The 12,221-nt window shown below is 37.6% G+C and overlaps 1 protein-coding gene across 1 annotated transcript; it reads left to right on the forward strand.

Moving 5' to 3' along the window:
* The first annotated feature begins 3,375 nt into the window (after positions 1-3,375).
* Positions 3,376-10,253, forward strand: PLEKHA3 (pleckstrin homology domain containing, family A (phosphoinositide binding specific) member 3). Its single transcript, XM_009084365.1, has 7 exons — positions 3,376-3,488; positions 4,818-4,973; positions 5,858-5,994; positions 6,461-6,625; positions 7,771-7,814; positions 8,270-8,385; positions 9,784-10,253. Exons 1-7 carry the CDS (start codon positions 3,467-3,469, stop codon positions 9,909-9,911), a joined length of 768 nt encoding a protein of 255 aa, XP_009082613.1. The 5' UTR covers positions 3,376-3,466; the 3' UTR covers positions 9,912-10,253.
* Positions 10,254-12,221: the final 1,968 nt, after the last annotated feature.

Here is a 12,221-nt window from a genome sequence, read left to right on the forward strand (position 1 = left end):
GGTCCCGGCGGCCTCGGGCCAGGTCGCCCCGGCCGAGTCACTCGCGCCCTGCTGAATGGGTCAGGGACTCCCGGCAGAACGAGGCTGCAGGGAGCTCCTGTGTCCCGGCCCGTAAAGCAAAACTTTTGTTTGGAGAAACGCATTTTTAGAAGCGCCGCAGACAAAGGATGCACCAAATGGCAGGATTTGCCAGCAAAGCTCTGGTTTTGTTTTGCTGATCCTCTGCTGTAATAGAGACACCGTCACCCTCTGGAGTGTGGACAATGGCTAGGCAGTGCTGTCAAGGTGAAAAACATTTCTCCTCTGACACTGATAGGTGTCTGATTGTCCCTCCGGAGCAGATCAGCATTAGATCACATACCATGCTTAATCATGCCTCGTGTTTGACTGCTTTGGCAGTATCTTCCTTTCCCTCTGGTTCTTCGGCACTTCCTGTGTCCTGTTCTCACAGATTTTGAGTGTGGAGTGGTGTGAAACTCGGTTCTGAGGGATTATAAACTGTGGGCTGCAAGGATTGTGCAGACCTGCTGAGAATTGAAGCATCCGGAGCATAATATTGCTTTTTTTCAAAGCAATTATGTGACCACAGATACATACAGGCCTTCTGGTAAGAGAGTTGACCGGTAATTGGATAGATGCTTGATATCTTTCTCACTTCTTCACCTTGACTGTAGAGAAAGTTCACATAAAAAAGTAGATAGGAAAGAAATGACAAGTTTGTTTTCAAAACAGAATGGAAATAAGCGAAAGTGACAAAAATGTGGCTGCTGTAGCAAAAGATCAAAGGCAGTGAACTGTTGTGGTGTTGGATATAAACTTCCCATTCTCAGTGTGTTATTTAGTAAGAAAATACTCAGTAGTAACTGGGAATGCTGTACACACAACAGACTGGTGTACCAGCACACAGCTAACTTTTGCTGGAAGCCAGTAGCCCTCTGAAACAGCAAACTGCAGAACCCTTCCTTCAGTGTGTGCTGGCCAGCAGATTATCTGGCCAACAGATGCTGTTGCCATGCATTTCAAGATTACAGTGTGTCAGGGGTTCTCTACAATTTCTGGAATACAGCAGGGCAGCAATTTGAAAAAAAAAATTATATTAATGAAAGTCTTATATTTTATTACCAACCCTCTTGTTACTCTACTGTGTGGTTTTTGTAGCCAGAAATAGGCTATAGTACTTGTTGTTTCGGTATAAGACAAGCAGCAAAGGAGCTTGTTGTTGTTGCTGAAGCATTGTGGAAAACTTTTAGTTTCCTCTTTCATTAAAAGCAAACCGGAAATACAGGTTTCCACCTCTCCCCCTACCCCAGTAAGAACATGTTAAGTACAAATTTGTTAAGTATTTTGTCAAATGTAAAACACTCTGCCAAATTTCAAATTAGAAGAGGTGTTTTAGTTCTTTAGTTTGCTTCTGTGAAACACTTAGTCTTTTAAATTCTTTGCTTCTGGTTTTTTTCCTAATTTCAGTGTAATGTGAGGCTGGGATAATGATCCATATAGGTTCCCTTTTTATCACAATCAGAAACACTGTTCTTACTATAGCTGTTAATGTTCAGACTGGCATTGACTTTGGAGATAAGTACAGCACAAAGTCCATGTCTTCAACACAGTGTAGCCAAAAAAAACACATTAGTGCCATTTTTGGCTGCATTTTACAAGAGAGTGTCTTCAGTATTGCATACTCTTTGAGTATAAGTGGTGATGTACACACACGGTTTGAAGTATTTCCTGGGTGAGTTGGTATCCTTCAGTGTTTGAACTTTTTATCATTCTGCTTTTATATTTGAGCATGGATCTGCTTTTTAGTTACCACTCTGCATTTTGAAAGACATGTATGCTTAGTGTTGCAGCTAGTAAATAAATAAAAGAACTGCAGTTATATGTTACTATTTCTTTATCGTGAAATGGTGACATGATGTAATGTGGCCTGGTCTTACACTTCTTGAATTAGTGTTACAACTTGTAATGACTTCATGTGAATAATACGAGACCTTTAGCTGATTTCAAGAGTTTGGTACCTGATTCAGCCTCTTGTGTTCACGTACACTGCTGCTGGATGGCTGCAGATTGCTCTCTTGGGGTGACAGGTGGTAAACAGCATGGACACACCATCATATCACCAGTTACATTGAGTTCTTGGTCACACGATTACTGCCATTCCAAACTCTGTGCCAAGCAGGAAGTTAAAGTTTGGTGTCAGGTTGTAAAATAAAGGGAAAATCTGCCCCTACTGTCCAGCTGACCCACTATAATGGGCCAGTGTAATTGTTATGCTCTGCTGGAATATTTTAGTGCTATATTATTTTTAGAAACAAAGGTGATTTACTAGGAAAAATGGTTGTATTAGAATTTAAGGCATCTGTTCCAGTGAGCTGAGTTTTATGAAATCACTGTAAAATGGCAAAGAAAAAAGCAGGAATAACTAATATGCTCCAAGAGGGCCATGACAATAATTTACTGTGTGGCTGCATAGATTTCTCATAGATATTTGTGTATATGAATAGACTGCTCTGTTTTGTAGATTTAGCGAAGTCAGAGATCATTACATAATTTTGTAATGCAAAGCTAGTGTAAACCTTAGTAATTGTCCTCACAAGTGGGCTTGGAATATAAGTCCTCCATACAGTGCCTGGCATTTAAATGTTGACAATAATTTACTGTGTGGCTGCATAGATTTCTCATAGATATTTGTGTATATGAATAGACTGCTCTGTTTTGTAGATTTAGCGAAGTCAGAGATCATTACATAATTTTGTAATGCAAAGCTAGTGTAAACCTTAGTAATTGTCCTCACAAGTGGGCTTGGAATATAAGTCCTCCATACAGTGCCTGGCATTTAAATGTTGTTGGGTAATGGAGCTGGACTACTTTCAGAGAGAATGGTGTGTCACTACTAAGGTGTGAAATAGAAAGTTTTCACTGAAGTATAGCAGGCAGAGGAGACCATATCACAGCAGTTGGTGGAATCAGTCATTTATTTGTATCTTACAAATAAGTTCCTGAAAGTCTGCCTGAAAAACATATTTGAATGAGAGTGATTTTTTGGGGTATGTAATTTATCAGCCTTCAAAACAGGGTTCCTTGGTGGCTAAATTAAAATTTAAATCTCTTCTAGAATGGAATATAGTGAAAACAAAAGTACTGCTGGTCTTGCATCCAAAAAGAATGGGAGTGAAATATTTATATAAGACTAGTCTGGTTCTAGAGTGGCTCTGGTCTTCAGACTGCACAGATTGTCTACTTCCTGGTGTGCTACAAGAACAGTTTAATGTTTGCATTTTTAGTAACAGTTTTACAGCCAAAGAGATGAATTTGATTTACAATTTAGTAATTAGACTAAACTTTCGTTCTCATGTTTTTGATCTTGCTAGGTTGGCAGCCTCGGTGGTTTGTTTTAGACAATGGGATATTGTCATACTATGATTCACAGGATGATGTTTGCAAAGGCAGCAAAGGAAGTATAAAGATGGCTGTGTGTGAAATAAAAGGTAAGAATTAACAGATTTCTGCTTGAGGAAATTTTAGCTGTCCTGTAAATAGAAGAGATCACCCAACATACATTTTGCATCACAAGTTTTTCTTCCTCAATTTTTTTTATCTGTAGTCCAGTGCGTCTGCTTCATAGTTCATAAAGGATAATGGATGTGAATTATGAAGTAGTGCAAAAGGAAAAATGTTTTTGACAGTTAAATCACAAAACAGCTCTAGAACCCACCGTATATTACTTGCTGTTTTAAATAGTCGTGTGCATGTGGCTTGTGCTTGGTGTTACCTCAGCTAGTTGTTTAGTTTTGCTGCTTTTCCCTCTTATGGCCAGAGATAGAGACTGAATCATGACTGCTAGTTTTCCAGAAGAGCAGCAGCAGTGACCCAAAAGGGGGGATACTTATAAACCAGAGATGTTTAGTCTTTTGTTTTCATGAGTAATTTTTGCTTTTTCACTGTTAGCAGCTGCCCACATGCACAGGTGATGGGTGTATTTGAGTTAGTAGGTAAACTGTTTGTGGCAGACTGTGAATTTAGCCTTTAGTGTTTTCTAATCTGTAGGTCAACCTCCTTGGCTGAGGTGGTCTGGGGGCTGTCAGTGGGAACACTAAATTGGGGAATACCACTCCTAAACCATGACATCTAGGTACTTGTATATTAAAAAGTGGAACTTGCTTTACATGGACCACCAAGTAGTTTTCATGTGGTAACTTGTTTTTGTTAGTGTTTCCTTGGTGCAGGTTATATCAGTGAGAAGTAGGGAAGATCGCCTTTTTTTTTTTTCCATTCCAGTTGTTCATTTTGCATGTTATTTTGTTCTTTTGGTGATGGACAGATAAAAGTTGAAGTCTATATTTGGTGCACTCTCCTGCACCCGTGGCAAGTGGGGAGTGGTTCTGGAGGAACTGTGGTCAATAACATCTGAGGCTAGATTTCATCCAGAAGAGAGATTATTTCAGTTTTTATCTAGTCTTCTGTCAATACCTGTCCTTGCAACAAACCCCTTCAGTTTGCCATGTTTAGACCAGGTATGGAACACAGCAGTTATTACAGACTCATACACCATATATCATTAATGCAGAAAGGGAACCCCACCATACTCGAGTCTGGACACTGCTCAGTGTCAAGTCTCTTAACTTGAAGGTGTGCTGGGGAGAAAGGTTGAGCCACTTTGGGCTTCTTGTTATTTAGCAGTGGTGCATTGTGATTTGCTGTATTGCTATGGGATTGTAATAAACATTTGAAAATACTTTAATCGGTATTTAATAAATAACTGAGTTGAGGTTATTATTTATTTCAAAAAAATTATTTTTTTTCTCTTCTATCACAAGTTCATGCAACAGACAATACGAGAATGGAGCTAATCATCCCAGGGGAGCAGCATTTCTATATGAAAGCAGTTAATGCAGCTGAAAGGCAAAGGTGGCTGGTAGCACTGGGGAGTGCGAAAGCCTGTTTAGCAGATACCAGAACAAAAAAAGAAAAAGGTATGTGTGTCACCTCCAGCACACCACAGCACACCACTTTTTCAGACGCTTCTTTTCAGATAGTCATAGTGCAAACAGTGTGGGACAAAGTCAGTATTATTGTCTTTAAATATAAATTGTAATTATTTCTAGTCATAGAATCAGAGAATTTTAGGGATTGGAATGGACCATACAGATCATTCACTACCTCCCTGGGTAACCTGTGCCAGTGTCTCAACACCCTCACAGGAAAAAACTTTTTCTTAATGTCTAGCCTAAATTTCCCCTCTTTCAATTTGAACCTGTTACCCCTTGTCCTGTCACTGCAGTTCCTAACACAGAGTCCCTCTCTGGCTCCCTTGTAGGCCCTTCAGATCTATGGTCCCAGTCATCTCTATGGTAAATCCCCCCCTGATGTTAGAAGTTACCTCCACTGACCTCTTCTATCTTAAGAATATCAAATAGAAGCAACTTACTGTCATCACAAGAACAAACATACTGTTTGTAGCTGTTGTGAAGCCATTTCATTTCTGCTGTTTTGACTCTTTATAGTTATATTGTTTTTTCCATAATTTTTCTTGGCTTAATGTAACTGTATCCAGCTACTCTGGTGGATGTAAATTTTATCCACTAAATTTTTTCTATGTTTATTGCAGCTAAGAAAGATTTCAGTTTTATCTTTACCAGTAATATGCCATAAAGTCATTAAATTAGCATCACTTATCCCAAAATAAAAACTACTGTATGCTTCAAGTATAGCTCTTGACTCATTGCAGAATCCAGTTTTCCTTAGAATTAACTGTAAGTGAATTTTTTAATTGATATTTAAATGAAAAGTGTGTAAAAATTACAATGTATACATACACTGTATGCAATAAATCAATATTTCTTTGGGGTTTTTATAGAAATAAGTGAGACCAGTGAATCTCTTAAAACCAAAATGTCTGAACTTCGTCTCTACTGTGATCTTCTGATGCAGCAAGTTCATACAATACAAGAGTTTGTTCATCATGATGAGACTCGCTCTCCTCCCAGCATTGAGGTACAGAATTTCTAGAAGCAATTATGTACCTGTGCCATTCGGTTAAAAGGCCAGAAGAGCTGCCATACATCAGTGCAATATTTGACCTCGTTTCACATCTCTGTTATGGGCACAGTAGCTGAAACAATCCTCTTTGTCCATTCTTACTGTTCACACATTCTGTTGCAAGTCATTTGTTTCACTGAATGATCTCCTGATACCAGTTAGTCAGTCTGAGGCAAGCTGTGCAGTAAGGCATGGTTGGCTGATACCCTAAAGAAACTCAGATGTCAGAAAGAAATTACAGTGCTGTCACATTTGTTTGCTTCAGTTTGCCTCATTGTAAGCTGCACATTTGATTAAATAAAATGGGAAATAGAAGCTCTTACTGGTAATGAGGGAAATCAGTGTTTGTGGAAATGGTGGGGGAGAGAGTTGTAGTTGCATACTTTTTTTTGCTTATGCTTGTGCTTTCATATATTTTCAGAACATGAACGAAGCCTCCTCCTTGCTTAGTGCCACATGTAATACATTTATCTCAACACTTGAAGAATGTGTGAAGATCGCTAATGCCAAGTTTAAGCCAGAAATGTTCCAGCTGCCTCAGCCTGATCCCTTAGTTTCTCCTGTGTCGCCATCACCTGTCCAAATGGTTTAGACATTTTGAAATAATAACTTTTTCTAAGTGTCATATTGTTGGCTGGATTGGGGGCAGGAGTGGCAGAAGGCTGTATGCTATGATTTCAACAGCTGAAATCTTGGCTCTGCTATAAATCACTACTGGTCCTGAGTATATATCAACAATTTTCCATTCCTAGTCTGTTTGCTAGCCTTTACATCATCAGAGTAGTTTGTAATACATGTCAAGCCCCTGTAATGAGGTATCTCATAAATGAATAAGGTTTAACTTTTCCTCAGTTCAACTGTTCATTTTTTAGAATGATAGCTGTACACCGATCCTAAAAATTTCATAACCTTGCCTCCTGTGTAAGTGCTTTGTGGTTTGAAGCACTTTGGCAAGGTAGCATATGTTTCAGTGTATATAATTCAAAATGTTTGTATTAATGTAACATATCCTTCCTTAAAAAAAATAGTGGTAGTGTTATGACTTGCATAACTATTTACTACTGATTATTTCCCTTAGAAGGACAGTGTATGTGGAATCATCTTAAATGGCTTCACATTTCATATTCATGGATTCCAAGATGAGCTGTGTTGTGGAATTTTTTGTAGGAATCCCTTTCTTTGTAGTTGGGTCTTTTGTCTCTTTATCTTCAGTCAGGTTGCTTACAAAGCTGGTCATTATTGATTTAAATTAATGACTTTCTTTGATATGCACAGAGATTTGACAGTGATATCAGAGAAACCACAGCAATCAAGAGGCAGAATTTGGTGTTATTGGGTAATGAGGAATTTAAGCTTCCATTTGGTAAAGGAAAAAATTCTTGAAACTTCGTTATATCATAGCAATTAACAAATGGCTCTGTGAGTAACTTTGGTGCAAGGGAGAATGAATTCCATAGAAATGAGGTAGTATTTTTTGTAGTAAACTATTTCCTATGTGAATGTTTTAAAACTTTTAGTATTGATGACAGCCCATCTGTTTTCATATACTTAAATTGGATTTTGAACTAATTGGATTAAGAACGGTTACTTTTAATTAAAACAATATTGCCTTCTCTCTTTGTAGCGCTGTAAGTAAAGTAAAAAATAATGCAGATATGCTTATTATATGTAGCTTGTGACACTTTTGATGTGGTTTGTTGTTTGGAATTTCTGACTCTTTTTTTCCCCTAGATGAAGCGTTCCATTAGCCACCCTGGTCCTTGCTATTCAGAACGGTAAGTTTCTATTTCATTAAGCTGTTTTCTTACATCTCAAAAAAGCTCCCTGAACTCGCTAACATTAAAATGAAAATGTGAGAGGAATTGTTCACTTCGGGGGCGGGGGTGGGGGGGGAAATGAAAAGGCATAAATCGATCTCATTTTGAAAACAAAGAGTGCAGATTATCAGTGTTGCTTAAAACACTGACATTTTTGTGGGGGTAAGTATTTCAGATTCTTGGCTGACTTACTTCTTCATGCAGAGACTATATAGCATTTTTATTTCCCTTTTCAGGCTTTAGAATTGTGAAAATAAGACTGTTGACTCTGCCATTTTTTTAGTCTAGGGTATGAGAAGCATTGATAGTTCAAATTTACTCTAAGCACAGAATTTATTTCAGATTTAAAGTATGTTAAATTTGTGTGGGTTCTTACAGATTTAGCTTCCTAATAGGTCTCATTTCTTTTGTAGGATTAATCACCCTGTAAAAGAACCAGGTTCATCCCTTCACCGATTTTCACAGCGGCGCCGAAGAACATATTCAGATACAGAATCTTACAGTGATACTCCCTCTGAAGATTCCCAGAGTAAGTTTGAAAGAGGAGTAGTTTTCTTTGTATCTTTCCATACAACTTGTTCTCCTGTTTACAGCAACTGTTCTAGCTCTGTTATCAGCATGATAAAAAGGCTTTTCTTAGTTACATAAAGTTTTAGTTGTATGATTCCTATATTATAAATCAAAGCACTTGTGTAGTTTGTTATCTAGCTGACTTTTGCTGGCTTTCATTCATATTGAAAAGGATCTTACAGCTGGAGTAGTTATATTGAAATCAGTGGGACTGCTGACTAGGGAAAAATAGAGACATAACTAGAAAATGGATGTTTGTGTTAATAGATTCTTACATGAATGATGTGGTGGTAAGTGGTGTGGAATATTGCTATTTGCCACCTGCTTGTTGTCGCAAAAGGAATTCTCCTTTTTGTGACTCCTGGGAGTGGTGGGAGGTAGTTTCCACCCAGTCCATTTTGGAAGGATGGTTCATTTCAGTGGCTGCTTGCCTTTTCTAGAGAACTGCACTGTTCTAAAGGCACACAGCATTGCCAGTAATGAAGATCAGGATCAGTATATTATGCCTTCCTGATTAGATGGGCCAGCTGAGTTAGTAGCCAGTTCTGTGATTTTTTGTTTTGACTCTTGCTGTCAATTTGACTCCATTCTAACTCCTCTCAGGCAGACCTTAACTTGACTGGTTCTTCTTGACTAGTTCTGGTTTAGTCTTGCTTCCATTAGGAGTACCTAGTGCCTCACTTGGATTTAAAAACACCTGAGACCTGGGCATTGCTGAAAGTCTATACGAGCAGAAAGAAATACTAACACCCTACATTCTCTCATGACCATTGTATCTGCACTTCAGTGCCATTTTGTTGGTTCTTTGATGCTCACATGTTGCAGGGTGACCACCTCTTTCACTTCATTCATCTGCCCCCAGCACAGGGCATGCTAGTAAACTTAGTTTATATCCTGTTCTCTGTCTGATGGCTAGTGTAGGTGCATATTGGTCTGGCTTCCTGTAACACAGGGCTTTTGCTTGTTACCAGCTGGGCCGTCTGGTGTTGGTTACCCAGTCTGACTTTTCAGGACTGCTGAGAAGAGTCTTTCTCTTACTAATTTCTGCTAATACGAGTCCTTTTTGGTTCCTTACTATGCAGCTCTAATTTCTAGCTCAGCTTCTCTGCACCTCACAAGTTTCTGTCCTTCATAATGGAAAAATCATTATATATAACCAAATTACTTGCTCTGTACTGACTAAACAGGCTTCATCTCCATTATGCTTGGGCATGACATTGATGGAGATCTTTCAGGAAGGGTCTAGAGTAATTATGCTTCTGTTTGCTTATGTATAGGAAATAGTTATCAGAGTAACGGAAATACTGGCTTATCATTTTTGTGCTTAAAAATTAAATACTTACTGATCTCTTCGTAGAATCTGCTCACTGTTCTAGAAGTGCTGTCAATGGAGATGTGGTATCATCAACCATTCCTGAAGAAAATAAATCCTTGTCAAAGGAAAGATCTGATCTGGAAGAGACTCTTTCATCCTTTTCTTCCTGAAGCAACTGAAAGTATTCAATTTTCTATAAATAATGCTATGCAAAAGCTGCTGTATTATACTGTTGTTATAGGAAGTAGTCATTTCCCTTTTTGGAAGGATTTCTCTGCACTTTATAGAATAACATAAAAACTATCTTTGAAGTGTATTTTATCTTTATATAGTTTATTTGCAAGAGTATTTTCCTAATATTTCACAGTTTGAATGTGCGTTTTTTTGGAACAAACGATGGCTTTAACAGATAAACATCCACATTTGTAAATGTAGCTCTTTTTAAAAAGTGTAAGGTCTGACTGATTTGTTAGTAAACATTCATTATAAACTTCAGCAAAAAGTTTTCATTTCTTTTGAAGAAAATGCAACTTGTGCCATGGGCCTCTTGGTCTTCTCTACCAGGTCATCCACCCAGATGATTAGCCCCACAATGGCTTTTTTTGCTGGTGTAAGGCCTGTGGGAATGGGCACTAATGGGTCTACTCGAGCAGCTTGACGGTAATTGACATTGCCGCCTTTAAAAACACAAGGATATACATAATCCAGTCCTTATTTTTAGCCAATGAAAGTAGAAATATTTAGTGTATTTTTCTAAACAAATGTATAAAAATAACTTAATATGAAGTATTTGTACCGAACATGGGATATTTAATAATTTTTATTTATTTATTCTTTTTTGCATCAAAAATTTCTACCTACTTTCACTACTAAAGATCTAAAGATCTACTAAAGGCTTCAAAATGTGCATAAATTGTTTCTGGGGTGTGTAGCATCACAAGTAGTTAATGCAGCACTGTTAAGAGTTACTCTGCTTACTTGTGTTTTTAGCAAAGTATTACAGAAGCAAGAGCTGAAATATTAGACTATTTGAAGCTGCTGTTGTATTGAATATTTGTATCTGTACATGTTTTTATTTAAGACATATTTATACAAAAGGGAACTTCTGCTTTCGCAACTCCTTTATATCATTTGAGGATGGTATTACGCCAGGAGATGGATTTTGCTTTCAGTGTAAATTTGCATTAACTGTGAGATCAGAGTCTGACTTTCTTAATAAGAAATATAGTACAACAGTGCCTACTAGCACCTTGGTCCAGAAGGTTGTTTATGTTAGCATTGTAAACTCTTGGGGAGTTTTTGGGTGTTTGCTTAGGGATAAACATGGTCTATAAAGTCTTAGCTGTAGAGCACTTTAAGCAAGCTATTTACTGTTTTTGATTTACACAATTGCTAAATAGATGTACAGGGTTTTTTGCACTCAAGCACATACCAAAATCTGTTCTTATAAACAGATCTTTAATTTGGTTTAACTGGTCTTCCTTTTGTGTATATAAATTGCTGATTTGGAAGCAGACTGGAAAGGACAGATGGAAATGGGAGCTTTCCTTACAAATTTTTGGAATGTTGATTTATCTAAATCCAAATAGGTCCAAATGTTGAGGCTAAACATATGAGCTGTTGCCCATATATGAAATGCCTGTTTATAAACTGTTATGTCAGGGTTGAATGGAATGGTCTGTACAAGGGTTTTGTGGATACCAGCTCAGAGCTGTCATTTGTGCTCAATTCTGTCAGTTTTCATGCAGTTAGCATTTGCATATGCATATCAGCCACATACATGGTTGTACATTTTTTCTGAATGTTTGCTTTAATGTATTCTGTATGACATGACAATTGTAAAAATAAGTATTAAAAAAGATGTTCAGAGAACAAAAAGATGTTCATATTGCAGTGAGTGTCTTGTCTTGAATTACATGCTGTCTTACCGCTGCTTTTTGAAATTTTTCTGAGGTTTCTGCCAGCTCGTACAGTGTTAAGTACATGTCACAAGGACAGATTTCTTTTTCTGGCTTTCAGCTACTATGGAGAAAAGAGTTTAGGACTCCATATCGTGCAAAAATAATCTGAGACCAATCAGTGTGTATAGTAGGAAATAATAATTTTAAATACTGCCACAAGACAAAAATTGTAATGATCACATTCAAGCACAAAATTTGCATGTCATTACTTTAGCACCATTTTGGGTTTCTCCAGGTCACCAAAGCCATTATTTCAGCTTTAAATATATATATGCATAATATCTTCCTACTAAAGCTAAATAAGCCTTTTTATATATGTACCTGTGCCATACATCCTAAAATGTATTTCAGTGCAATCAGTGATTAAGATGTGCTGTCATACTTTTGGCATCTGGGGCTAAGAAATCATTTCTGAAAATAATACTTACCTGGCTGAGTCACAATGATCCATGTGTAGTATGACTAAAATATGTCTGGATGTTCTTACACTTTAATTTCCCAGTTTGGAGGAGATCTTAT

This window comes from Acanthisitta chloris, unplaced genomic scaffold (genome assembly GCF_000695815.1).
Source record: "Acanthisitta chloris isolate BGI_N310 unplaced genomic scaffold, ASM69581v1 scaffold10441, whole genome shotgun sequence".
Taxonomy (NCBI): Eukaryota; Metazoa; Chordata; class Aves; order Passeriformes; family Acanthisittidae; genus Acanthisitta; species Acanthisitta chloris.

Excerpts from the sequence above, each read along its gene's own strand:
- PLEKHA3 (XM_009084365.1), top strand. The coding sequence starts at position 3,467 with ATGGCTGTGTGTGAAATAAAAG. Across the intron at positions 3,489-4,817 it reads GGCTGTGTGTGAAATAAAAG|TTCATGCAACAGACAATACG; the intron begins GTAAGAATTAAC and ends TTCTATCACAAG. Across the intron at positions 7,815-8,269 it reads GGTCCTTGCTATTCAGAACG|GATTAATCACCCTGTAAAAG; the intron begins GTAAGTTTCTAT and ends TTTCTTTTGTAG.